We start from the raw sequence: 26,711 nt of genomic DNA on the forward strand, positions 1-26,711 counted from the left end.
GTCTAATGCAGTCACGAGGAAGTGTGACTTCGAGGTGCCAACAGACTTACTGAAAATAAAATGGGGGGGTGAAAACCAGGGCCAGATGAAATATTGAACGATTCCACTGAATGTTTGAAAAGCACTCAAAAGATGCAAGAAGGGTCCCAATGGAAAACAAAGATGTTGATGTGTTAATGTGATAATCAAAATACCACTGGTGAAAGGAGTAATTATAGAAAAATATTTAATAATATAAACATTTTTTTGAAATTTTACATTTCTTCATTTTATTCAAATGCAAGTGCTTTTAATATTTTTATTTATTTAATTTGAGTTTGTTTTATTTAGAATGAGAAATCTCATTCTGTTTTTATTTTCATTTCATGTTGGTTTTGGTTCGCAATCAGCTTTCTGTGCCCACCAGCCATGCTTTTGATAGAGGCGGGCGGGCGGGCGGGCGTGACGAGTCAAAGGTTGAACTTTTTAATTATAAAAGTTATAATAGTACCAAAAGAGTTCCAGATGTTGTTTTTGAACTGTGCAGTCTACCTAACCTCGTAGCCGCAATTCTGTCATCCCCGGCCGGGGCAAACAATAGAGCCTGTAAATGCGCCCGCCGCCGCCGCCGCAGCGTGACAATCAAACGTCATAGCTATGTGGCTCACTCAAGCCACACTCAATCATAACTCCACATCACCAGGTCGCCATGGCAACATGGAGTCAGAGCAGCAAAAGGCAAGACATCTACGTGAAAGAGGCGACGTTACCGTTGATGTTTCCGACAAGGATTAAGGGACAAGCCGTGGAATCTTGGCACGCGGCTTCGGTCCGGCAGTTATCTTATTTGCAAGGGTAAATAAACGCAAGTTCAGCACATTTTACTTGTTATTTTGAGTCTGGAATTTGTCACCAATGACTTGTGCACTTTCCCTCACTAAAGCTCCATCCTGTCTTGTCTTAACCATTTGCTGAGGAAGCTGCTGTCAGTCGCGCGCACACACACACACACACACACACACACACACAAACACACACACACACACCTCGGTCTCTTTGCCTTGCTTGTCAGTCCAGCTGGCGGTTTACATGTAGCCCTGTCAAACGCAGAGTTCCTTGCTGCGGAGGCGGGAGCAAGGAGGACAAAAGATCCTGAATAAAAGATCAACACTTAGTCACCAGCTCATTTTGCAGTATAGTCGAATACTAACATGAATATAAAGTGAAAAAGAGTAAGAACAGGAAGTTACAGACCTGTCAGTGTGCCAGATTTTGACAAACGAGTTGTTTGTACAGTGCTCCTCAAAAGAAGTGGACCGGCAAGGTCAATGCTTGGACAAAGTATGTATCCGTTTATCGTCCAGAACACACAATCTTATCTGTAAAGCATGATGGAGGTTATTGTGGAGGAATTCTGAATTTTTGTTGAAAAACAATGCAATTATTCTTGTCGTTCTAATACTTTTGGAATGGAATGTACAGCTATATTAAATATTAAATAAATATTAGCAAATTTGTAATCCAAAATTAATTGAAAATAATCATATTACATTACTATGAAGGGACTTGGATTAGGTCATGTCATTTTTAACAGTTAACTGGTAACTAAATCCACCCAAAAATAAAAATTTCAAAGCTTCACATCAGAACTTTGAGGTGGGCTTGTCAAGCACACAGCCACAATTCCCTGCAGAAAACCTCCACACAGAAAGATGTGGACGCTATTTCCGAAAGCTTCCGCATTGAAAATGTCAGAATCTGCAACTCCCCTTAGAATACAATGAAAAGTAATTGTATGTGTTTGCGTTCCCCCCCTTGAGGTCGGCGCCGCTCCATCCCGGCGGTTCGGGCTGGGAGCGTTTCCCGTCGCAATTAGCGAGGTTAATATCCCGGGCAGCATCTCTAAATGAAATCTGTGACTGCGTGACTATGCTGGCTGAGCGATGCACCTGTTCGCCGTAATTAGCCGTAATAAGCTGCCATAGTCAAGGTTAAATCGCTTTAAAGGCACATCCCGCCACTTTGCTGCTAATGCTTCTGATTGGTGACACGGAGCAAGGACTGGGGTGACTGGCTCATTTTTTCCTGCAACGAATCAGTGATGCAGTTGACAGTTTGTGCCAGCTGGGAGGCCTCAAAAGTGGAAGTCAGTTGGGACTGCAGTAGGTTTTTACACAAAACCTAGCAAAGATTAGCGACGCGAGCATATGTGCTTTCAGACGGCAAAACGGGATCGCTAAATCAGACAATTCATGTTTTATATGCCACATATTCAGAGGATCGCACTCCTTTCATAGAGAGATCCTGCAAAATATCTGAAAGATTCACTCCAGCCTTTCACGCAGAACCCAGTAAGGCGGAATATTGCTGCAAATGTAGGCATGAAACACATCATTGATAATGCCAATAAAACGTGTTGAATTTATTGTCATACAAGAGTCTTAAAGCTATTGAAATAAATGACCTCTACCTTTTACACAGAACCCAGCAAAAGGATACTGACACAACCGTGTAACACGGCATCCCTATGTTAGACAGTTGTAAAGTTATAAGCTGTATTAGAGCCATAAATGGAAGTTCCTGAAATGACTCAGTTCTACCTTTTACAAAAAACACAGGGCATAAGGAAGGAATATGTTGGGGGGAGAGACTTTCTGCACTAATTGAAGTCAAGGAGATGCCGGAGTGGCAAGTAAGTTGCCATGGAAACTCATGCTGGAAAAATGTAGATGAGAGAAAGCCTTCACGAGGGAAGCGGGTCAAGAGGGTTAGCTTTAAAAGCAGTCAATCAAGTCAATCAATTGAGGTTGCATGTCAGTTATAACATAAGTATTGAAAATGTTTTTAAAAAAAATGTGCTTCTTAGCTTTGTACCGCATTTGTTTAACTATATTCAAAATTGGGAATTTTATCTTAACAGCGGACATGAACAAGATCATAAAGCCAGAAAACCAATAGACTATCTTTCAAAATAAGACAATATCGGTAAAGATGTTTACTGTAGATTTCTGGAATCTTGCCCTGTACACGCATACAACCGCTGGGGTAATCTCATTTCGTAGTCATGTTTCGGCGTCTGCACATCAGCCTCGCCCTGAGCCCTCCTAAGTGCAGACATCCCGCGGAGAACCTCCATCGTCTGGCTTATGTTACTTTAAAAATAACACTCCTGATCTTTGGAGACGCTGCGGGCCGACGATGCTCTGGCCACGTCGCCATGGAAACAGCAGCCATTAAACCACCATTTGGCTATTTACCTCAAGCTAGAAGACAGGCTGTCGTGAACTGTGACCCCCACCACTCGCTAGCTCTATTCTCAGCTTTAAATTGTGAGATTTTAAATAAAGACATTTGGCGCAATTGGGCTTATAAAAGACTATAATGGTCCATCGCAATGGCATTGTCATGTGACACTTGTGGATAGGTGTACGTTTCAAATTGGGATAAACGCGGCTGCTTGTCTCTATGGGAACGACACTTCCTCAGGCACTATTGTCGGGAATGAGGAGGAATAATAAGTTGCATAGTATTTTTACAATACTCTTTAGGTCTCAACATTCAAAGATAAGTAATAATGCTTTGTATCTTTGAGACAGTAAAAGGTGGGTATGATTGGATTTTTTATTTTACATACTCATTAATTGGGGGGGGAATAATAAAATTTGAAACAGAGTACAAAGTAAGACAAAAGAACTTCTTGAGTGTCTCCAGTTGGGATGCAGTACATAGGATTGAAGCTATTCTGTTTGACAGCAAACAGACACGACCTGACATTAACACTACAGGGGGCCGCTTGGCCTTGGGAGGGCTGACACACACCTAACACACAAGCAGGCACATGTTGATGTGTCCTCTGCTTTCTACAGTATTGTCTTAATGCATTTTTTTCCTTATTTCACTCATAATGAATCAAAGATAATTATCTATAATTATTGTATTTCTCTGCTAGGGCTATAATTATTGCAATGAGGCACTCAAGTTTATTTTGAATAGGAGACGTTTTTTTTCTGTTGTCTGTCCGTCCATCCATCAGCCTCCATCTCTTGTTCACCCATTCACATATTCCTCCATCATCCACCCATCCCTGCATTCATCCATCTGTTTTGGTGAAGTGACTCCCATTAACTGGTGAGCAGGCGTGTGTGAATATCAGCACGGCTTACTGTTCAAGTATATAAAAATAAATGTACTTTATGTAAACGTGGGTGTGCGAAGGCATTTATCAGCATGTGTGTGTGCGTTCCAATGTGCCCATCTGCGGATGGAGAGACGGAATTAACATGCAGCGCGCGCACACACATGTACATGCGCGTGCGCAGTCGCAGGAAACGAAAGGGAAGGCGAGAACAGAGCGCGCTTGGAAATGGATGGGCGATTGTGACATGATTTACAATGAGATCATCAACCTTGAGGAACAGCGGCGGCCTCTGTCCGACGGGCACCTAGCTAGAATAACACACCTCGCAAATAGTGTATACAAACACACAAGGGGATGGGAAAGCAAGCAAAAGCCAAACTATACGCAAACCAGTCGCTCCACTGCTTGAACTTGAGTATCAAGTGTGAATTATTCATGAAATAAAAGGTGGGGAATGTACGCGATACATAAATCACGCCTGAATAGCACGCTTAAATGTTTTTTATTTATACATCCTAAAATAAATATTCAGTATGTAAACATTTTAATCCAGTCAACAATGATTAAAATGTCCCGTGTGACCTCTGCAAAGTAGCACAACAAGAAGTGGTAACAAGGAAGAGAAAGAAAATTTGCCCACGTCATCTGCCACGTCTTTAAAAATGCATTATTCATTTCAATAGAATATTTCCAATGTTACAATTCACATTTCTCCAATATATTTGGCAATATACAGCATAGTGTATTGAATAGAGTACAAAAAATACTTTTATTTCAAAGTACAGTAAGTTTAACAATGAGACATTTAGATTCTTAATTTGCTTTGTGTTATTTTAGTCAGTAAAAAAAAAAACCTGCAATATAAACCAGTATAAAAAGTAAATTCAGGTTTTTGTTCAATTACTGAAAGCACATTATGCAGTAGGTTTTTAGGATCCTCCTCCAACCACTTTTCTGGGGTACCTTTTTGGAGGCTATTGTAGTCCAAATACAAACTATGTTTCTAGGATCTTCACAGTAGAACAACCAACCAAAGCAACTAAGCCCAAATTGGGTTAAAAAGTGGCTAAATTCAGTGTCAGTGCCTAAGTTTAGCAATTTTGTCAATGGTGACTCCAACTCGAATGTCAGACAAGAAAGGAGTCTTAAGTCTCATTCTTCAATGCCATCAACAATAAGAAGGAATCTTCTTAAGAACAGCTTCTACCTGTGAGATTCATCCTTGATCGGATCAGCCAAAGCCTTTTCCGGGATGCTGACGCATGTGCTGCTGCCCTGCCAACTAATTGTTGATCCACCTGAGTTCAGAGACTTCAGAACTACACTGGGTTTTAATATCTATTGAGAAGCGTTTCAGTGCGGGGCATCATCTAGTAATAGTTGCATACTAGACCAATAGTTGGTCATTGTTACAAATATATGGTATTGCATCATCTTTTGCACATGTCCTCATAATTGCATCATGCTGTCCCGCCCGCTTCCAATCACTTTTGACAGTAGTAAAAGGCAACCAAAGAGAAATGTATATTAAGAACACGATTTGGACAGCGTGAGTGAAATAAAGGCTTAAAGTACAATTGTGTGACATCAAAACCATAGCGTTTGTTGGTCATTTGAATGAAACGTTTCTTTTCATCAATGTGATGAATAAGTTGATTCGACAACATATATATATATATTTGCTGGAAGGATCATCTTATTATTTTCAAGGAACAATAACAGAAATCAATTATAAGTCGCATTCACTGAAATGTGAAGATTCTCGAGTGAAAACGTTGTAAGTGAGAGCAGTAGTCTTTTTCAAACCGACCACTATAAACAATATTGTCATCCTATTTTGACAAAATGATTATTTTTTGATAAAAACATTTCCTAAGGATGCTGACCACCTACAATTGGCTACATTAAGCAGATAATTCAATTTGACCACTCCCATAAACTTCTTATTAAATAAAATCGAATCTTTATTTGGTTCAGTTTTCTGTTTCTTCTGAAAAACTAAAAACCAGTTGGGCCATTAATTTAGAATGGTGACGATATGCAACTTCCCCCAAAAAGGCTTATTATTTCATTACAAAGAGCAGATGAGAAACGTGTGGTATCTTAAAAAGTCATACTCTGGTTAATATCACAACAAATCATATTAGCTCGTGTTAACCATAAAAACATACAGCTGTACAGTGTCATCAGTTGCGGCTATTGTGTCCGGTTGATTGCATCAGCAGATTTTGCTTCGTCCATATCATTTCTAAAGTGCGTCAAAGCAGACTGCTTCGTGTTACCTTCCACTCCCGACGTCACCGACGGACGCATCAACACTTGATTGACTTACTTTCCCTCTCAAGGGAGGCCACCCGCATCCACAGCCAGATGATACATCACCCGCTTGGAGATGAACCTGGAAGATAAGAGCACGTCATGCCGGGTTCGTGATGTGATGCTTCTTGTTATAAGCTTCAAAAAAAAAAAAAAAAAGTGCTGATACCAGCATGAGGACTAACCTCGAAAAGGAGTTATCAAAGATGAGTATGTATTCTCCTGCTTTTCGAACTTTCATTTCTCCCCTTATTGTCTCCTTATGGGAGTTGCAGCGAGTCAGTGGGATCAAGACCTGACAAAGGAGAAGACTTAAAGCTTTGAGACATATTACATGTGTGTGTGTGTGTGTGTGTATATAGTATATGTGCCACCTTGGCCTGCTCCAATGTCGTGTGTGCACTCTCCTGGAAAACAACACTGAAGGAAATGCCTTTGGGTTCTGAGGTAAACGTCCAGCAGACGGTGGCGCCCGACCAGCCGGCGCTGATGGGCACAGTGCTGTAACAGTTGGACTTGATGAAGAGCTCCCTCGAGCTGTCGCCAAAACTCGATATGTCGTCCAATCCGAAGCAAGACGTCAACCTGAGGCAAGAAGAAAACTATATTTCTGTTTTTCTGAACGGATTACTTAACAGTGAAGTGAAACTTCTCTGTACGCTTTTGTCATGTCAGGCGATGTATTCAGTGCACAAGAGTCGTTTCACTTCATTTCTCACTTCCCGTTTTGACATTGATCGTGACCCAAAACATAAGAAAACACATGACAGCGAGTAAACAGGACTCTGTGGAAAAAGATGTCAATTTACGTCAGTTCTCCTGACTTGAGCAGGCAGATCTCTGCATCCTGCATGGCGCCACGCTGATCCTCGAGGACCTCCGACGACAAGTCTCCTGTGCTGGCACTGCTGCAGCTTCTGCACAAGACAAGAAAACACAAAAGCAGAATACAAACTGTAATAATTGGGGCTACGCATATGACCATTTTTCCTTGACAGCGATTTCTATTGCAATGCATTTAAACTGCAACCTACACGGCGGTATTCATGCTTAAGGAATTTTTCTTTGTCATAAAGTGAAGGCGTAAACAGCCAAGCCAAATGCGATACAGTACGTACAATTGTGCTGCCTCCTGCTGTCCATGTCCAGAAGAGCAGGCGGTGACAAACGAGTCACCGTCGGAGATGCCGCTCACTTCATCCTCTGTGATGATGTCAAATATTCCATCCTCCTGATTGTCGCCTTCATCCACTCCTGGGGAGGAAAAAAAAAAAAAAAAAAATCACCCTACTCAGCATTCAACTTACTTGAACACCACATCATGTATGACGACAAACAGACTCCTCCTATACCCAAGAGGCTCGTCACGGCTCTCAGAGGCTGCAGCAGTCGGCCGAACGCAGAGCCTGGCGTGCTGGTAACGGTGTCCTCCTGTGGGGGGCGCTCTTCCTCTCCACTGACCTGGTTACGGCAATCCCGGCAGCAGAGCTCTCTGGTACCGCCCATCTGGTAACTAGCTGCATTGGCCAGGCAATAATGGCAGAAGGGACGGCCACAAGATCTAGGGAGGAATGTTCTTCTTAACATGCATCTCCGACAGTTTATATTTTCTTCCGATATTTTGTTAAACCTGGAAAATAGCAAGTTAAACAGCAAATGCACAGTTTGCAGAGTCTGCCGGTAATGTTGTGTCCCTCCGACCTGCAGCTGTGCTTGCGGAGCAACCAGCCGAACGGCGTGCGGCAGCCCAAGCAGTAGTTGACGTCACGCTCCGTTTCCTCGTCGCGCAGTTTCTGCTCAAACTCCAGCGCGTCCGTCTTCTGCCACAGCGCATCTTTGTCCCTGTACAGATATTGTGGAAAAAGCATTTACAAACTAAAACAGCTAAAGAAAAAAAAATCTTGGGCTTCAAAATCCAGTTTCCATTTACATAAATCCGTGTACCTGATGAGCTCCACCAGCCTTTCCTCCAGGTTGACCTTGGTGCGGTAGAGGTCGTCCAGTTCGGCCGCCGTCCTCAGATCTAAGTTCTGCTTGTCCAGCGTGACCTTCCTCAGAGTGTCCCTCAGCTCCTGACAGGCCTTCTGAGTCATGTCAAGCTCCTCCTGGCATCTTTGGGCAAAATACCGGGGCAATTAGTGACAAAGACAAAAAACAAAAAGAGGACGACTTCTCTGCTCTTCTTATTTTTATGTCTAAATTGTTAAAAAAAAGAAAATTGTTGCGGAATAACAACACTCCGCTAATTGCAAACAAACAGCATTCAATATATAAAAATAAATATGTCACCTTGATAAATTCTTTCTTAGTTGGATAAGCTCGTCCTCTTTCTGCTGAAGGAGATTTTCCGACTGGGCCATCTGAATGGTTTTCTCGGCGAGGTGTTGCCGGTATCGTTGGACCTCAGTCTAGCAATAGTCACACCAAGTTGACGCTTTTTCAAAATGTTATTCACGGTATCAATACAGTGAAGAACAGCTCCTATTTTTATTTGAATATCTCTCACGACCAATATATTCTCTCACCTTCCAGCGCTTGAGTTGCTTTTCTACTTCGACTGCTTTCTCCTGCTCGCTCATCATCTGCAACCTCTCATCCATCAACTCTTCGTTGACACTCTGAATGACAACACATCATGTTGCTATTGTTATGCTAACAGCCTCGCTACTAGCTTAAAATATATACGTTGCGAGTCTGACCTGCAGTTGACTGCTGTGACTGATGGCCTGGCTGCTGAGCTCCAGCCGGAGCGCTTCCATCTCTTGGCGGCTCTTCTCCTGCAGCGCCTCTGCCTCCTCTTGGACTTTGGTCAGCTCCTCTTGCAGCTTCTGCGTCATGGCCCAAAGGTCATCCTGGTGACGGAGCTTGCCGACGAGTTGCTGATTCTCCCGGCGGAGCTGCTCCGTGCAAGCATCCATCCTGGTGGCCTCCTCCTCCAGCGCTTGCTGCCTCTCGGAGAGGGTCTCCAATCGCAGACGAGCTTCTTCGTTCTCGGCCGTCAGCGTGCACACTCGAACTCCGAGCTCGGCGGTTTCGGTGTTGGCTCGGTGCAGGGCCTCCCCGGACTCACTGTTCTCCAGGCACAAGGCATCGTAGCGTTGCTTGAGAGTGTGCAGCTCCTCCTTGTTAGCCGTCACCTCGGCGGCCAGGCCTGCCCGAGCTAGGGCCTCGCAGTCTCGTTCCCGGATCAGCGCTTCCTCACGCTCACGAGAACGCAGGATCTCATCGACGTGTCGCCGGTTCAGCTCCTCCACTTGACCCTTGAGCTGTTCCACCAAAACTCGCAGGTCCTCTCTGGACGCTTCGGTCACCTCCTGAAAGGCCTGAGCTTTCATCTTCTCCTCCGTCCCAGCCAGGAGTTGAGCCCTGAGCTCCACCACCTCCTCCCTAAGTCGATGCACCTCCCGAAGGTTGAGCTCCAGTTGAGCCTCAGCAATCACCAGCCTGAACGGAGCCTCTTTGCTATCAGGGGTTAAATGTTCCTCGTGGAGCTTTGGTGTTTTTTCGTTGCTCTCCGCCGCTCCTTTTTCATCATGTTGCTCTGAGGCCCTGCTTTCCAGTTCCTCAACACGTTCCTGTAGGAGACCACATTTAGCTGTCTGGTCTTTGAGCTTGACTTCCATTTGCTGGAATTTCATCAGCAGCTCCGCATGGCTCTTTTGTGATCCCGTGAGGTTCTCATCCAGGTTGGACACTTTAGCGTTAAGCAGGTCCACCTCCTCTTGGGCCTCAGTGAGTTGTTTTTTCAATGAGGACTGAACTTCAAGGAGGTCCAAATTTTCCTGTTCCACACTCTTCTGTTGAGCTTCCAATCGCTGTTTCTCAAGAAGAGCCTTCTGGACAAGCTCCTCCAAATGGCAGTTTTCATCCAGAAACTTCTTCTCGCGGTCTTCCGTGCATAAATGGGCAGCTTCCAGCCTTCCCTTTAGGTGCTTCTCAGAAGCCCTCAGAACGGCGAGCTGGTCTAACAAAGCTTCCCTTCCCTGAGTCAGCTCTACGACGCTGTCCTCACTCTTTTTGACCGCTTGCAGTAGCGCAGTCAACTGAGATTTGCAGTTATCAAGCTTTCCGGTTTCTACGCTGGCATTCAGATCGATGTCCCCGAGTCTAAAACTCAAACTCTCTTTCTCCTTGTTTACCTTCTCCAGATGTTCTTCCAAATACTTGATTCTCTCGGAGCTAACAGAAAGTTCCCTCTCTCTGCTTTTTAGGGTTTTTCGTAAGTCCAGCAGTTGAACTTCCAGCGTTTCATTCTGGCTATCTCTATCGGTACATCTGCGCTCGATCTCGTCACGCTCCTCCTGCAGCCTCCGTCTCAATTCCTCCGCTTGGCGTTCTCGACACTCCAGCGAGGCTTGCAAACCCTGAAGCTGCGCTCGTAAATTGCCGCTCTCCTTCTCTTTCAGCGTCAACGCACCCTGAATGCGACCGACGGCACCCTGGAGCTCCTCCAAGCGCTTGAGGGTCTCGGCTCGCTCGTCCTGGCCACGGGATTTCGCGTCAGCCAGTTTTTCCGCGCAGGTCCTCAACTCCTCCTCCCTCAATTTCAGCTCCTGAGACACACGATCACAATACCTGGCCCGATCCTCAGCCTCCCTCTTGGCCTCCAGCCTCTTCTCCTCTGTTGACTTCAGTTTCTCTAGGAGTTCTTGGATCTTCCAGGCTGATTCGCAAAAACTGGATGTTTGTTTGCCCTTTTCTTTTATAGTCTCATCCAACTTAGAGAGAAGCTCCATATTTTTGTTCTCAGTGGCTGCAAGTCTGTCTTGAAGTTCACAGTTTTTTTCATCCCAACATGTTTGATAGTGGTTACGGACGTCCATGCTAGCGGAAGGATCCAGCAAACTGGTAGTTTTCTGAGCTGCTACCAACTGCTCCTTAAGGTTCTTAACCACATCTTTCAGATGGGCCGCCTCTTTGCCTAATTCCTCCACCTGTCTCAGAAGCTCTTGCTGCCTGACCTCAGATTGGTCGAGCTCAAGGCGCAGATTCTCTGCAACACTGCGAAGGGATGCTTCTGCTTGTGCGAGATCCCCACGGAGATTCAAATCTGGAACGGGGACCTCCTGTTGATGGAAGAAGTCCTCCATATCATATTCAAATAAATAATGCATTTCATACATCGCGTTTTCTACCTGGATCAGACTGTTGACGCTGGAGCAACGACTGGGGGGTTTCCACAGGAGTGATGATGAGCCGGCCTCTAACGTCCGTCTTTCGTGAGACCAAAGGGGGAAAGTTATCATCTGTTAAAAATGGCTGTCTATCAAGGTTGAATTGGGGGGGTACAAGTGCGCAACGGTTACCTAGCAAAGGCCGGCCAATCAATGTCCAGATCGTAACCCCGAGCTGCAACGTCAAATTGGATCTGGTTGAGCTCGTACAGGTGGTTTATGATGTCTGAGGTCAGGTTTGGGTCGAGGAAGGGACTCCGGGCGTAATACCAGTCACTAAGGAAGACAACATGTTGGGGAACTTGAGTCACATTCATCAGGCTTAGAATAAATATCCCATTAAATGCACTAATTCCAGAGTGAGAAGTGAGTAATGGTGGTAAGGGCGAGTATGTTCGCTTGAAAGGAGAACCAAGTCATAAATCAAAAAGAGGAAGTCACGCTTCCTTGAAAAATATAAACACTACTCACCTTGTGACTTTCTCATTGATGAGACACTGCTGGAGTGTGTCGGCAAGTCGTTGATGAACCAGCGCGTAGCGAATGAAGGCTCTTCCTTTGCCCAATGAGGTTTTCAACTAAGAACATAAAAATAAAAAGCAGTGTGAAATTTTTATTTCCCTTTAGACATGACAATAAAATGACCCCCAAAAATATTTTTTTTCAATAAAACACAATGAAGAAACTAAATAATAAATATAACAAAGTTAGCCGAGTGCACTTCATCATTTTAATACCGTATTTTTAAGATACCGAGTTGCTCACCGCTGTGAATTCCAAGGAACAAGCGAAGAAAGGAAGGAATGAAGATGAGTCGTGGGTGAAAGAAGGTAAATGAAGCGGTCCAGAGTGACTGACCGAGGGATTAGTTACATGATAATACGCTCTGCGTATTTGCGTTGGTGCTCGTCGCACACGGCATACAGCGTCTCAGGTGTGCGCATGTGTGTGTTGCAGAGCGGGATTACCTCGGAGATAGACTTTACAAAACGGATGCCATCATTAGCGCCCTTGATCTTAATCAGGCAGTCGCAGAAGTAATCCCAGTAGTCTTTTCTCTGGCCAAGAAAGGTTGTCTTCTCCTTCAGGTCAAACTGAAAATCATAGTGTTGTATTGTACTACTGTCGATTCTCAATACTATTCATTAAGATGATCTGGTATCGTACCTGTAGCAGGTATTCGAGTTTGTAGAAAAACTTGCGCAGGTTGGTGCTGTCGTCGGTCACGGGCTCGGCGAGGTCTTTGTACTCTTGGCTCAGCTGAAAAACAGCATCTAAAAAAAAAAAAGGCATGATATATGTATGTTTTCTGTTTCTTACAAAGAATGCTGAAAAGAAAAAAAAATACAGTTGTCTCTTGTCCCTAAGAGATGTTGTGTTATTTCTTTTTTGATTAGGTAAATTTACTTTATACTAAATCAGTGCCTGCGTTATACAGGTTGACCAAAGGTACCCTTTAATGTAGGATCTCATTTCTGCACTTTTGGGTCTCCCATGCAGTGATTCAAAACCCAGCCCAACTGCAGGGCAGATGTGCTAACCACACAGGAATGTTTTGCAGAATGCAGACTACAACCACAAAAATAAATATAACAGAAACCTGGCGCAGATTGTGTGTATCTTTTTTACCATGGAGATCTCTGATGATCCTATGCAGCTGATTTTGGCCAACTGATGAGCCTGAGGAGGTCATTGTGGACCAGTTCTGCAAGAGACATTTCACAAAGAAACGTTGTTACTCCAAACAATACAACACACCATGACGCTCTGTCTTTTTGTAACCTGAAAGACACTAAGTAAGTTGGTCAGACTGAGCAGCTACTGTGGGTTAAGTAGTTTACTTGTCAGCAGCGGCAATTAAGACAACGCAGGTCATATAACCAGCAGCTTTTGCAATAGCTTAGCTGTTCCGTCGATGTTTTTATGTCATTTATGAGCCTCTTTAAACGTGACATCAATGCGTCAATGGAGGAGACGTACCGATGCTATTTTTAGCACAGCCACCTGCTATTGACTCTCCACTTCCGGGTGCTGAAATTTTTTTAAGCAGTCAACCTGGCGGTCAAGATGGTGGTAAAAGAGAGCGGAAAAAATACCGTAGCTCGGAAACGTTGATAAAATCAGACTTACTTGAGGTGAAATAGTCTAGTGACCACTACACAATATTGTTTTCAGACGGAATCCTGCCCCTGACAGGGGGCGGGTATGATTGCATGATTGACAGGAAACACTGACCAACCGGGATGAACGAGGGTCTCTTAAAAAAAAAAAAAAAAAAAAACACTCAAGTTTGGTTGAGAGACAAATAAACAACTAAAAGGAATGTTTAGGAAATTAAAAAAAACAACTTAAAAGTGGCTTTATAAAAACTTAAAACTCATGTTTTCCCAAATGTAAAAATTTAGAGTTAAGGTAAATAGAACAGAAAAATGTGATCCAAAATAATTAAACTATAATTGTATTATTCATCGATCTCGGAATAAAGAAAAATTACGGGAAAAAAAATCAGTTTATTTTTCTACATTTATTTCTAACCCGCACAAGAAACAACAATACTGTTTATGGGAGCGTCAAATTTTATGTTAAAAAATTGTAGAGATTTTTTTTTTTTTTTAACTATAGCGAGGAAACTCCAAGGTGGGTGTCGAGCATGTGAAATTGATATTCACAGTTTTGTCGGTCAAATTAGGGAAGCATAACCAAGACTCCGGTGCGTGCAGTACATTTGTGCAGGTACGATATTATTGACATTATTTTATCATTTAATGAGGGATGTTTCATGAAGGTTTTTACACTTTTTAAATGTGGTAATACTGTTGATAAATGGATAATACTTGGGTTTTTTTGTAACACATGAAGACTATTTAAATGGGACTTTCTACTTTCTCTCATTTAGATTAATACTATTTTGTGTGAATTAATGTATATTGATATTATACTTGTCTTCTAACATTATGACTTTCTTGTCAGATGTACCCATAGAATCCGTTGTATGCAGACGGTGTCCAAATACCTTTGGACCTAACTTAATGTCATCTTCTCACCACGGTAGAAATGGCTGCAGTTGAAGAAGTCACCACTATCACAGCAAGACCACCAATAACCTCTGACTGGGCATATAATGATGATGAAGACAATAATTATGATGAGGACTATCCAGATGAAATGTGTAACGCAAGCACCCTGGCACATTTTAGCAAGGTCTCCAGTCCTCTTTTCTTCTCCTTAGTGGCAGTCTTTGGTCTGCTGGGTAATGGCCTGGTGGTGGCAATTGTACTCAAGTACGAGAATGTCAAAACCCTCACCAACGCCCTCATCGTCAACCTGGCTGTGTCTGACTTCCTATTTGCCACAGCGCTGCCATTTTGGGCCTACTACCACGCCTGGGGCTGGGCTCTGGGAGAAACCGCATGCAAGTTGGTGAGCTACGTGTTCAACGTGGGATTTTCCAGCAGCGGCCTGCTCCTCATCGCCATGACGGCCCAGCGCCACGCTGCTGTTATCAACCCCCTGTCCGGCCTCGTGTCAGCAGCAGGTATCTGGAGCCTGCTGCCGTGCATGCTCATCTGGGCCACCAGCATCCTGGTGGCTGTCCCGGCCTTTGTCCTCACCACCATCGTGGAGCATAGTGGTGAGAGTTACTGCGAATATACAGAATCCACCAGCAGCTTGTGGGGAATCTACCAGCAGAACTTTCTTTTTTGCCTCATCTCAGCCGTGTTTCTCTGCTGCTACTGTCAGATCATATGCAGACTACTTCGTACTCCAGCGAGAAGACGCAAAAACAAAACCTTAAAGTTGATTTTCACTCTCATGCTTCTTTTCTTTGTGGGCTGGGCTCCCTATAATGTCACAATCTTTCTTAAATCTTTCCATTTTTGGGCCCAGAGGCCTGTGGATTCTGAAACTCTGGCGAGGCGCTGCACTAGCCACAACCTTCTGGACTTCAGCTTTTACGTCAGCAGACTGTTGGCCTTCTCGCACTGCTGCCTTAACCCCATCTTCTACGTGCTAGTGGGTTCCAAGTTTAAACGCCACTTGAAGAAGATGATGGGGTGTTGGCGTCAGGGCGACGGTGGCGGCGCAGGCAACGCAAGCGGGCGTCGTAGCCGTCTGGTGATCACATCTCTGTCAAGCGGGGATGAACTCTGTGTGTAGCTCAGCAACCTCTTCTGTATGATGTAAAATAGCTAGCTGAAACCTCTTTTAAACCCAACTGCTTGTAAATTGTTCGATTTTATCAACAACAAAAAAAGTCAGTATTGTAAATTGAAGGGGGGAAAAGTCACTTTGGCAATTTTCTAATTTAATTCTGTTAGAAAAATATAAATGTTTTAATTGTATTTTCTTTTCCCAAAACGTATTTTAATGGCTTGATGTAATTATGGAATATGCATATCTGTATTGGTCAAGAACCCTTCAACCCCGGTGGAGAAAAAAGTCTGACGCCTTCTCTAGAGGGCGAGACCAGCAACTTCAGACATGAAAAATATACTACCTATTATTAGCCAACAGAGAGCGCTGTTGTATCAATTTTAACCGTGTAGCCCTTGAAACAAACGCCTACGTTTACTGGAAATGATGTATCTGCCATAAAGATTACTGATTGTATATCTTAAAAGGCAGGTTACATATTATCCATGAATTAAGTCATTCTATTTGGTTAGGAGAAGCTTTTAAAAATTATTTCTAATCAATAAAATCAATAATAAAATAGAATCAATTAAACACTGGCAATTTTAAGGTTGCATAAAACTGTTTGGTTCCCTCAAATTAAACAAATTATTATTTTAACATACTCATTCTAATATCTTGTTGTTGTTTTTTTAAATATAATCTTTAGAACCTTTAGGATCCTTGCACAATAAACAATGAATTTCTGTACTCGCACGTTATTAAAATTAATTAAGCGAATTACTATTTTAATATTCTTATTCTAAAATTTAATTGTTTCTACATATAATCTTTAGAACCTTTTTATCTTTGCACACTGAACAATGTATTCCTGTCTTCTCACATTAAAGTTAAACAAAAAAAATAAATCTTTGCTAAAAAATTAGGACGCCAACCTGAGGACGATACGCGTAGTGTCGCTACTTTCTCCATGACGTCGTGTCATCGCACCTGATACCTTTTCTGATTTGCATAATCGTCCTAACCAATGAGCGGATAGCGCACTGGTCGCCTGGCAACTGCTCCTCCAATAACATTATAGTGTTTGGCTCGGGGCAATCGGTCTTGAGACTTAAAAACATGTAATGTGCTGCGGTTTACCTTTGCACACTTCGCTCATTTATCAAGAACATTCGTGGTGGTCTTTTGACAATTTAAAGAACAGACTCAGACTTTGTCGTTGTTTCGTTTGGAGTTTACCGGTACTTTGTCTCAATTGTTGACCCATTTCATGTCTGCAGTGGTAAGTCCGTCTGTGTGTCATTTTGCCCCTAATTGACGAAAACTATAATTGCGTCTTTATTATTTCATTTATTTCAATTATGTTGTTATGGTCTGTGCATATTTTTTAGGTTGGTTTCACGTTGACGGGCGTTTTCTCACGATTCAGTAGTTCGCCTTGGGCTTGGCACACCGAACCCATGATCTCATGGAGATATGCCAGGATTTTAAGACCTTGGCTTTGCGTTACATAATTCAAATATTTCAGATTATTTGCACTCTTTATATGCCGTTCAGTGTTGTTTGGTGTCCTGTAACTTTGATCATCTTCTTCAAATCGAAGCCTAGCTGTCGTCAGCGTTTTCGCCAGGTGAGGCTCCTGTGAGTTGCGTTTGGGTGTTCCCCGACTGTTTGCCAGAGATAACTAAAGAGTTTTTTTTTTCTTCGCACTCGAATGCTTTAAATATGTAACTTTCACAACCAACACTGCGCCGAGAAAACAGGTCTGCTTGCACTTGTTTCTTCTTTGAAGGGAACCGCTTGATTCGTAGTATTAAATTTTCCCATTGTTCCTCAACATATCGCGCTGGACATGTGAACACAGGTTTAGCAGTATAACAGGAGTGTATGGCTGGTTCAACGTAAAACATTTTAATGTTACGACACTGAAGACAGAGTATTAAAAACACAGTATTGCTTGAATATTTTCTTTCTCTGGTAGAACAGTGGGCTAGTGGTTAGCAGATCTGGATGAGTTTTTTTTTCCAGGTGTGATGGATTCCTTCCATATTTCATGTTGGATTCATTATTGGGAATGCTACATGTGCCCGGTGATTGCTGATGACCATTTGGGGCTGAATTGTACCTTTTTTTGTTACTTTAAAACCCCAATCATCCCTGTCTGGTGCACATCTGCCATTTAATCTGGCATGAGCTATACCCTAACCGTTCTGTCCAGATTATCCTTTGCCACTCCATCTCACAGCTTCATGCTCCCAACACAGAGCATCCAGGGGGAGCTTGTGATCCACCAGCTGACTGCTAATCCTCTGTGGCTGATAACTTGTGACCTAGCATCCTTGTGTCCTCATGCGTTGGTGATATGGGAGAGTGGTGGACAACTGCGACAGGAGACGCGTCTATGGGTAATTTTCCTCTTCTGAGCACTTTGAATTGTCTTTGATTCTTTCTTTTTTTTTAATTGGAGGGTGACCCATATTCATGCTCTCCATTTAGATCAGCAGTCCACGTCATACTCCAGATTTAATGCCATTTTGGGATTTGTTTCATCAGGAGCCTATGAGATCTCTAGCATTTCACATGTGACGATGTCCCCGTCAAGGCAGAACAACCTTGAGTCACTGCAGCTTTCGTTTAAGAACTCCTACAATCTGCTCACGGTCTTTTGCACGGATGACAACATCCCGCAGTGTATCTCCTACATCAATCAGGTATGAGTACAAGAGCTGTATGAATTGTTTTGGTTCAAGTTGGAAGTGGTGTGCTGTAGAAATTGAGCTATCCCCCCCCCTCCCACACAAACACATAGGAGCTCTCCTCCCTGGGTCTCTCCTCATTCATGGAGCTAAGATCAGCAGGAGCCGCAGGCCTCAGCGCAGTGCCCGCTTTGAACGCTGCTTTCGAGCTGCTGCAGATCCACAGGCGCACCATGGCCACTTTGGAGGAGCTTGAGAAAGAGCATTACAAGAGGTCCAGCACCTTGGATCACATGCAGATGAGCAATTCAAGACTTAGGGCAAGTGTGTCTGGTCCTTTGTGCCTTTTTAAAACGTATTCACTTCTTTGAGTCAGTCACGCTATAATTGTCATGTTTCCCACCAGGATCAGCTTGAACTGTCCATTCGGGAGAAATCGGGTTTACATGAAACCGAAAGGCAGCTTCAACTCAAAATCAAGACTCTACAAAGTTGCCTGAAGACGGAGAAAGATGAGGTCGATGACCCCGCTGCACTCCTATTGGTCAGATTGTAATACTGACAAATGGTGTGACTGCAGGTCCAAAAGCTTCACAGTATAGTTGCCAGCCGCGCCTCGCAGTACAACCACGATGCCAAGAGGAAAGAGAGAGAGTCGGCGAAGCTCAAGGAACGTCTCAGTCAGCTACTTGTGGACAGAAGAGATAGAAAATTGGGTGACTACATTACTTTATTCCACATATGTTGTGTGTTTGAAAACCCCCCCAATTCCAAACCTTAATGCTGAGTGACAAGCAGGGAGGCAATGGGTCCCATTTTTATAGTCTTTGGTATAACCCGGCCGGGGTTTGAACCCACAACCTTCCAGTCTCAGTGCGGACACGCTACCACTAGGCCACTGAGCTGTCCCACATAAGCCGATGCTAAATTGGAAACTGTGTGCTCGACCTGAAAATTTGTGTGGAGCTTGTTACAGCTGTTGTAAAAGCGCTTCAAACTGTAACGGGAAAATATGTTTTTTGTCACAATTAGCTATTGACGTGCTGAATTGCATTGGACGAGCAGACGGCAAAAGGAGCCACTGGAAGACCGCCAAAGTCACAGCCAGGTATGGGGAGAAACCATCTTTTTGACAAAGTTGTTACATACAAATATGTATCCTTGTGCAGTCACGAAGGGCAGATGTTTAAGTCCATGCTGCGTGACTACGAAGCCAGCCAGCGGTCGCTGATGCTGGAGAATGGAGAGCTAAAGAAGGTCCTACAGCAGATGAAAAAAGAAATGGTACACATAGTGAGTCCACGCCAGGCGCCATGTAGAGGAGCAGGCACTGATGACAGCAAAGAGGCGGTAGGTGTGCCACAAAAAAGTCACTGAAATAGGCTACTTGTAAAATTTTCAAATTCTTAGCTGAATTTTATAGTGTTAGACTCAACACTGTCAAATGTCTCCTCCCTAAAACAAAAAATCTGTTGCAGTACCAAGATTGACCTATAAAAGTCGTAGTTTCATAGGCCAACCTGAACGACAAACTATAAAGAAATGGAAGATGCTATGCTAACTGTTAGCTGTAAAAACACAGTTAGTGCTTCACCTTGTCATTTTTATTGTGAAGATTAACTTGTTAGAAATAAACACTCAACACAACTATTTGATCCTCTGTGTCTCAGTTGGATTCTGATGGGGAGGAGAAGACAGGTGACTCCAGTAAGGAAATACTGGACCGGTCATGTGACCCAGCGAGGGAGGAGCTCACCAACAGCATTCGCCAACAATGGAGGAAAGTGAGGAGCCATATGGAGAAATTGGACCACCAAGGTATGCAACATTGAAAGTAACTCAACTTGGTTGATATCCAAGTTGTTCTAAATTCAAAATATTTGATTTTTATTCCATTTCTATTTTACCCCCATCCAAAGTTAAAAATCAGGTGGAGTCCAATAAGGAGGTGATCCCGAGGGAAACCCACGAGGACGAGATGGAGAGGATGAGGCGCGAAGTGCAGCAGTGCAAAGAGTTCATTCACACACAGCAGCAACTCCTCCAGGTCACCATTATAACCCATTGGAAGTAGCACAAATACAGATATTGTCGGTTGTAATAAAATGTAGGCGTGTCTCCCTCCTTGGGCGCTTTGCAGCAACAACTGAACGGGTCATTTGACGACGAGACGGCCGAGCTCCTTAGTGACTGCTACACTCTGGAAGAGAAGGAGCGGCTCAAAGAAGAATGGAGGCTATTTGAGGAGCAGAAAAGGAATTTTGAGAGGGAGAGAAACTATTTCACTGAGGCCGCTATCCGCCTCGGACGAGAGGTTTGCCAATTGCTTCACTTGCACAGTTTTTAGTAAAGACTTCAAGATTGGAATTGTTGTTGCAGAAAAAGGCTTTTGAGGAGGACCGTGCCTCATGGCTGAAAAGTCAGTTTCTAAACATGACCCCCTTTGCCAACCGGAGTAGATGCTCCTCAACTGATGGTTATAGTGCCTTATCGATCAGTAAGTATTTTCCTCCATTTTGTGGACATGCCTAATAATACATCTAAGGAAGTAGTTGGGTTTTTTTTGGCTCTCTATTTTATTGCATTTTAGGAAGCGAGCCAGAGACGAGGGCATCTTCGGCGAAAAGCCAGCTTTCCAAATCTCTAAACTACACATCGTTCTCTACTGCTAAACCTGCTCCTGCACAGAGCACCATGGTGCCATCCACGGCTGAACTTAACCGGGCATTCTACCTCATCCCAGACTCTAGGTATACTATCATTTATCATCTGCCCTCATTATGCGTTATGCCAAGAGAAACATCCAGAAGATCCCCACGGGAATGCAAAACTATTTCCGCGCGTACTAATTCTTGGGACATTGTTTCAGTTCCTCTGGGTGTTTAAATCGAGTACGCCGGCAAGAGGCCAGCAGCACGTTGGAAGATGACAAAGGTGTCATGGCCAAAAACGGAGTCTACAATGGAGACTTGAGTATCTTCTCTCTCGAGACTGATCAGAGCAGCCTCACTTAAGAGCCAATGTGGCTGATGAACTCTTGAATATTTTTTTCATACATGCATACCGATCAGTGACCAAATGAACAAGAACGCACTTTAAAAAAGTCTGCTCTGAAAGGGGATGAGAATTTTACCACGTACTGACACGATTGGTTTTCTTATTATATCGAAGCCCTATTGCTCTTAAATGTTTTCAAAGATAATATGATGGACAGTCAGTTGATTTCTTCAGTACATTTTTGTGTAATATCTATATAAGATGATTAATAAAGAGTTATTTGATTTAAAGCACTTATCATTCTTTTATTCCTAATTCATGCAAGAAATGCCCAAATTTATAATCGATTTGATGGCATCCAATGGACTACGTATTGCATCTTCTTACTACACGTGTGCAAACCTCATCCACGAAAACAAAGCTGTGGAAGGTTTGAAGAAAATACGAGTTTTCAGTGGAGTGCTCAAGAGAAGAAAAAAGTAAAACCGTTTTAAACAAAACTATCAAATGTCTTTGCTTAACTGACAACTACAAGATCCAGAGTGGAGAGTAACGCTTTTCATCACAGGGATACAAGTGATAAAGTGGTTGAAATGGTAAACTATGTTAAACGTTGGTTAATGATCTTATCTATTCAAGTAAAAGTTTTGAACCCGCTTTAAAGTCTTTAACATTCTTTTGTGTTTCTAGCACCTCCGAGTGTCCGTAAGGCGCACTGCAGCAGCAATTGAAACCGGAAATTGTCATAGCATCGTTCCGTTGGTCTCTTCCATCCGAACAGAAGCGGAACCTCGCAGCCCCCTTCTAACTAGCCGAAAAGCATAGCGACAATGTCGAGTTCTAACAACATCGTAACCATGAAAAAGGTCGTACAACAGCTGCGCTTCGAAGCGAGCATACCCAGAGTGAAGGTAACCAGCAAATGGGATTATTTTGCGGGCCGTGTGTTTCGACCGTTACATTCGCCCAGCTAGCTTTGGCGTTAGCCCGACATAAGTTAGCCATTAGTCAACCGGCACACAAGACTGGGGCGTTACTTTGACAAAGAACGGGAAGTATTGCCATCGACTCCTGTAATGTTCACTTAAGAATATCTGGTTAACTATACAAAAAAAAACCAACAACACTTGCGGTTGATTGAGTCTGTAGTCATTATTTTTATTTTGAATGCAACTTGGGAGAATTGATTTGAAAAAGATGCGATTCTCAAGCTAATTCGTTGTAAAAGTACACTTACATTTATTCAACACTCTTTTCTATCATGTTACAAACCAAAGCAGTGACTGAATTATTGTATTTGTCTTTTTGCTCCCCAGGTGTCCCAAGCAGCTGCAGACCTCCAGCAGTTCTGCATGCAGAATGCCTTGCAAGACCCCTTGCTTACTGGAGTGTCGTCCAGCACCAACCCGTTCAGGCCGCAGAAGGTCTGCTCTTTCTTGTGAACCTGCCGTGCTCATTTGGTGAGTGTGCACCTTGACTCGCATCACAGTCTCCTTTTGGATCCTGACGCTAATCTCTGCTTTGGATTCTCTTGCAGGCCTTCATTTTGATGCTACAGGGAAATGTTGACCTCAACACTGCTCCTCATGCCAAGCCATTAAAACTGCCACGGGGAAGGGAGGGGACAAGGATTGAGGATCTTTTGAGTGTATTATACATCAGAACCATGTCAGAGAAGACAACCATCTATTTTCAGCCTCAGTAGAAGATGAAGAAAGGAAGCAGTTTTATTTTTCATGGCACAGTTGATTTTTAATCGTGCCTTTTCTATTCTATTTTAGTCTTCACTCCAATGGACTTTTTTGTATTTAATGAATAAAAACATTCTTTGTTACTCCAAATGTGTGTTGACCTTGCGGGAATTAAGTCAGCAAAATATAGGTTTAATATTTTGGGCCCTCAGAAAGTGAAGTATAACAAAAATAATTGCTACCTCTTACAACAGTGTCATCCAAAATGTGTTTTTAAAAACATTGATGGTGGACGTATTGGAAATCTTTTCCACGTAAAGAGTACCAGCAAAGTGAATAGAATGTAGATGAAGAAAAAACGGTAAATGATTTTGTCAATATTCCTAGTTCATAAAGTAGCATGTTAGATTAGTGTATTTATTATAGTGCGTTGGTACATAATCATCTCCATCTATATGAAGCACGGTCGGACCCCACAAATTACAATCAATTTTTGGAACAATTTCCTTTCAACGCAATAAATTTAGTAAACTAAATGATGGTGGGATCACATGACTTGAAACGTCTACTTCTTTTACCTTCAGTTCCTGTATTGCCTTATAGACGTATACCAAATAATCGTTCAATTAATATTCATAACAGAATGTGATCAATTTCTAAATTCTCCGTTTCAGTAAATCTGTTAAACTTGATTCCCACTATTGCCAGATGATGGCGCAAACACATCCACTAACCGCCTTAATAACCAAATTTAGTAGTAGAAGAAGAATTAGACTGAGGAGACTGGTGTCATTTCTCCGCAAAAAAAAGAGGAACAAGCTAACAAAAAAGAACATACACACTGGATCGTTTACGCGAGAGACCGAGGTGCTGTCTATCGACTGTCGTGCACCTAAAGGCGGCAGCGCGACAAGGAGTGTACCGCTAAAAGCTGCTTTTGAATCGGCCACAATGAAACGCTCCTTGCAGACGCCGGTCGAAGAAATGAATCATGGGACCGCGTTGCTGTGGAAACGACGGTAACCCGTTTCCCTTAACCCAGCATGTTCATCCCCCTTGGCTTAAAGCTTCTGGTGGAGAGCAAAAAGAAAACCTTCACCTTTGCTGCATGATAGTCGTAGTTTGATGTCTGTAACTAGTTTAATGCTAACGGCTCATACGCCGATGAATAGCGAACTAGCATGCTAGCTACATGACTATCCTAAAGCAGGATGAATGGCTGGGCGATAAGTCCTTGAAATAAAATGTTATTATCAGTGAAAATAATAAATCACAAAATTCTGATTTAGGTCATTTTGCGTTTATAAAGAACAAATATTGTTTTTTATTTTAATATCCATCACTAGTCAATTATATCCTGTTCTTGCCACTTACATTTTGTTCAACTTAAAGTCCCAATGATCGTCACGCACAGATGTGGTGAAATTTGTCCTCTGCATTTAACCCATCCCCGTGTGATTTTATAATAAATAACTGTTTTTAATATAAATTGAAAAGTATCGCCCAGCCCTAGCATGATGTTCCAGGAGGGGTCCGTACAGCTTGTGTGCCTCACAGCCAGCAGTGGGGTTCCCCTATTCACAAGGGGGGCCTCCAGGCAGCTCCCCTTCTCAGTCATTGGTTCCCTCAATGGCGTTCATATGTTTGGAAGTGGACAAGGGGTCGTGTTGTCCAGCTGTGAGACTGAGGGCGGCGGGAGAGTCGTGTGGCGAGTCTTTCAGGACAGCGTGATGCTCATAGCTGTGAGCGCGAGTCACCAGGCAGGTCAGGGTGCGGACAGCAGCAAAGGGGAGCACCTGCGTCTCCAGCGCCTTCTGGAGAACGTATGGAGCTGCATGGTAATGGTGCTGGGCCAGGACGAGCTGGTCAACGCCAGGAACTTGGAGCGTCTGAAGAAGGACCTGCGCTCTTGCTTCAGCCTAATTGACGAGCTGTTGGAGGAGCGGCGCCCTGGCATCCTGGGCCAGCTGACGCATTGTGCCGACTGTCTGCTGCCCCCGCAGCCGTCCCTCCTCCAGGAGGCCGTGCAGGGCTTCACCAAAGCCGCCGACAGCGAGTTTGGCTGCCTCCTGATCCACGGGCGGGTCGCCGCCGCCACAGAGATGTGGTGGCGCCTGGCCCCTCAGGAAATAGTCCTGCTCTTGGCTTTAATGCGGTCCCTGTCTGACTCTGGCGCTGCTTCCTGCGACTACCCGGTGTTTCTCCCTCAGGGCAGCCCCACCGTTGCCCACCGTCTCCTTCGCTTTCAGCTGCTCCCAGGGGCCGACGTGTGCGTGCTGTGTGGCCCCACACCGTCCTTGCAGGGTGCCGAAAGCACCCTCGTGTGCCGCTTCTGGTCACCCCTGACGGACACCCTGAGGAACTGCCTCGCCGTTGGCGAACACTGCCTTCCCGCATCTGTCACCTTGCGCCCCGACGTCCTGGCCTTCCTCCTCATCCACCGCGAGAGCCATCGCTCCATCTCCTGCGCGCCCAGCCCCTCGTGCGCCCGCCCCCAAAGTGACCCGCCCTCGCCCTCCGAGGCTCGCTGCTGGGAGCTCCTAAAGCTCTTCTACATTTTCTGCACGACGCGCTACTTCAAGCAGGAGGAAGCCGAGGCTGCCGAGGAGGTGGAGGGGGGCGCCCACCCGGAGAACACAGAGGACTTTGTACGTGGATTCTCTCACCAGCCACTGAAGTGTTATTTGGTCACAGATGAGTGTAAATGTTTTGCGCTGCAGACACCGCAGCACCAACTCTTTCTTCTAACACCGCTAACGGCGCCGACATTTGCCCTGAACACCATTGCCGCACAAACTCTCTCAAGTATCACTGCTGCTACTAGTTTCTAATGAACTCATTTCTGACGTCCACCAAAGCCTGATTAATTCTGTGAATCAACAACCTGTATCAGCTTTGCGAGCACGCCCTTTGGACGCAAGTTTTGTCCGAAAGGCACAGGCCAATGAATGATTGTCACCTCTACAGTTAAATCAATTTACAGGGAAGACTTATTCTGCCTGCAAAGATGATCATGCGTAACAGTATGTTTAGTATGGTAGAAAGATCTACTGTATATGAATGACTATTATATGCTATGTGAAACTATGTGAAGACTATTATGATAAAAACACAGCTAAAATATAGCCTTTGATTCTTTTTCATTATGGGATTTTTCTGCATTTTTAATATAAGAAATTGAATCATGTGTAGTTACTCTCATGGTTTGTTCTTTTTGGTGACACAAAAAAAAAGGCCAGAGCCCAGACATATACCCAAATGAAAATTAATATGGCTGCGTACAAGCATTTCCACGGAAGAGTGATTCATATATGTTATTGGTAATATTTATTTTTTAATTATATTTATTTTACCCCAACTTTGTTTTTTCTGTTATTTTTTTATTAGATTAATACGTCTACATGAATTATATACCATAATATAAAATAACAGTATGATCAAAAATCATTCGTTCCCTTGAAAATATAAAAAATATTCAGTTTATAATGGACGTAATATCATTCACATTAACATGATTACTTTCCTTACGGGTTATTCAGTTCAAGGCCCATTTTAGAAAGGAGTTCACCCAAATGTTGTAAAATCA

General features: G+C 43.6%; 5 protein-coding genes across 16 annotated transcripts; 4 read left to right on the forward strand and 1 right to left on the reverse strand.

The window, feature by feature from the left end:
• Positions 1–420: 420 nt before the first annotated feature.
• LOC125984995 (FYVE and coiled-coil domain-containing protein 1) lies at positions 421–13,830 on the reverse strand. Of its 5 annotated transcripts, XR_011085636.1 has the most exons (19): positions 13,738–13,830; positions 13,237–13,312; positions 12,775–12,881; positions 12,576–12,701; positions 12,079–12,185; positions 11,740–11,883; positions 9,133–11,647; positions 8,959–9,051; positions 8,723–8,841; positions 8,378–8,545; positions 8,135–8,275; positions 7,786–7,994; positions 7,552–7,687; positions 7,243–7,350; positions 6,808–7,018; positions 6,619–6,728; positions 6,450–6,515; positions 1,234–1,358; positions 421–1,131 (listed from the first exon to the last, which is right to left on the reverse strand). XR_011085636.1 is itself a non-coding variant. In XM_049747382.2 (18 exons), exons 2-18 carry the CDS (start codon positions 13,298–13,300, stop codon positions 6,458–6,460), a joined length of 4,347 nt encoding a protein of 1,448 aa, XP_049603339.1. In that variant the 5' UTR covers positions 13,301–13,312; positions 13,738–13,830; the 3' UTR covers positions 4,604–6,457. The 5 variants fall into 5 exon arrangements, 4 of the variants coding, with proteins under 4 accessions (XP_049603339.1, XP_049603336.1, XP_049603337.1 ...); XM_049747382.2 differs by lacking the exons at positions 421–1,131; positions 1,234–1,358 and having other exon boundaries at positions 4,604–6,515; positions 9,133–11,499; positions 11,569–11,647; XM_049747379.2 differs by lacking the exons at positions 421–1,131; positions 1,234–1,358 and having other exon boundaries at positions 4,604–6,515.
• Positions 13,831–14,207: 377 nt separating this feature from the next.
• LOC125985018 (chemokine XC receptor 1-like) lies at positions 14,208–16,400 on the forward strand. Of its 2 annotated transcripts, none has more exons than XM_049747452.2 (2): positions 14,208–14,340; positions 14,660–16,400. In XM_049747452.2, exon 2 carries the CDS (start codon positions 14,662–14,664, stop codon positions 15,763–15,765), a length of 1,104 nt encoding a protein of 367 aa, XP_049603409.1. In that variant the 5' UTR covers positions 14,208–14,340; positions 14,660–14,661; the 3' UTR covers positions 15,766–16,400. The 2 variants fall into 2 exon arrangements, with proteins under 2 accessions (XP_049603409.1, XP_049603410.1); XM_049747453.2 differs by having other exon boundaries at positions 14,286–14,340; positions 14,578–16,400.
• Positions 16,401–16,819: 419 nt separating this feature from the next.
• On the forward strand, positions 16,820–21,724 carry ssx2ipa (synovial sarcoma, X breakpoint 2 interacting protein a). 7 transcript variants are annotated; one of them, XM_049747423.2, is made up of 15 exons: positions 16,824–17,023; positions 17,299–17,371; positions 18,006–18,146; positions 18,238–18,452; positions 18,551–18,757; positions 18,844–18,954; positions 19,018–19,153; positions 19,470–19,545; positions 19,607–19,787; positions 20,108–20,255; positions 20,357–20,484; positions 20,578–20,751; positions 20,817–20,934; positions 21,028–21,187; positions 21,307–21,724. In XM_049747423.2, exons 3-15 carry the CDS (start codon positions 18,104–18,106, stop codon positions 21,449–21,451), a joined length of 1,842 nt encoding a protein of 613 aa, XP_049603380.1. In that variant the 5' UTR covers positions 16,824–17,023; positions 17,299–17,371; positions 18,006–18,103; the 3' UTR covers positions 21,452–21,724. The 7 variants fall into 7 exon arrangements, 6 of the variants coding, with proteins under 6 accessions (XP_049603380.1, XP_049603378.1, XP_049603383.1 ...); XM_049747421.2 differs by lacking the exon at positions 17,299–17,371 and having other exon boundaries at positions 17,960–18,146; XM_049747426.2 differs by lacking the exon at positions 17,299–17,371 and having other exon boundaries at positions 17,987–18,146.
• Positions 21,725–22,168: 444 nt separating this feature from the next.
• LOC125985040 (guanine nucleotide-binding protein G(I)/G(S)/G(O) subunit gamma-5) lies at positions 22,169–23,275 on the forward strand. The gene is made up of 3 exons (XM_049747497.2): positions 22,169–22,345; positions 22,751–22,894; positions 22,972–23,275. Exons 1-2 carry the CDS (start codon positions 22,265–22,267, stop codon positions 22,874–22,876), a joined length of 207 nt encoding a protein of 68 aa, XP_049603454.1. The 5' UTR covers positions 22,169–22,264; the 3' UTR covers positions 22,877–22,894; positions 22,972–23,275.
• An 875-nt stretch (positions 23,276–24,150) lies between these two features.
• fuz (fuzzy planar cell polarity protein) lies at positions 24,151–26,483 on the forward strand. Its single transcript, XM_049747441.1, has one exon. The coding sequence runs from the start codon at positions 24,640–24,642 to the stop codon at positions 25,954–25,956; it is 1,317 nt and encodes a 438-aa protein (XP_049603398.1). The 5' UTR covers positions 24,151–24,639; the 3' UTR covers positions 25,957–26,483.
• The last annotated feature ends 228 nt before the right edge of the window (positions 26,484–26,711 follow it).

This window comes from Syngnathus scovelli, chromosome 17 (assembly GCF_024217435.2).
Source record: "Syngnathus scovelli strain Florida chromosome 17, RoL_Ssco_1.2, whole genome shotgun sequence".
Lineage (NCBI taxonomy): Eukaryota > Metazoa > Chordata > Actinopteri > Syngnathiformes > Syngnathidae > Syngnathus > Syngnathus scovelli.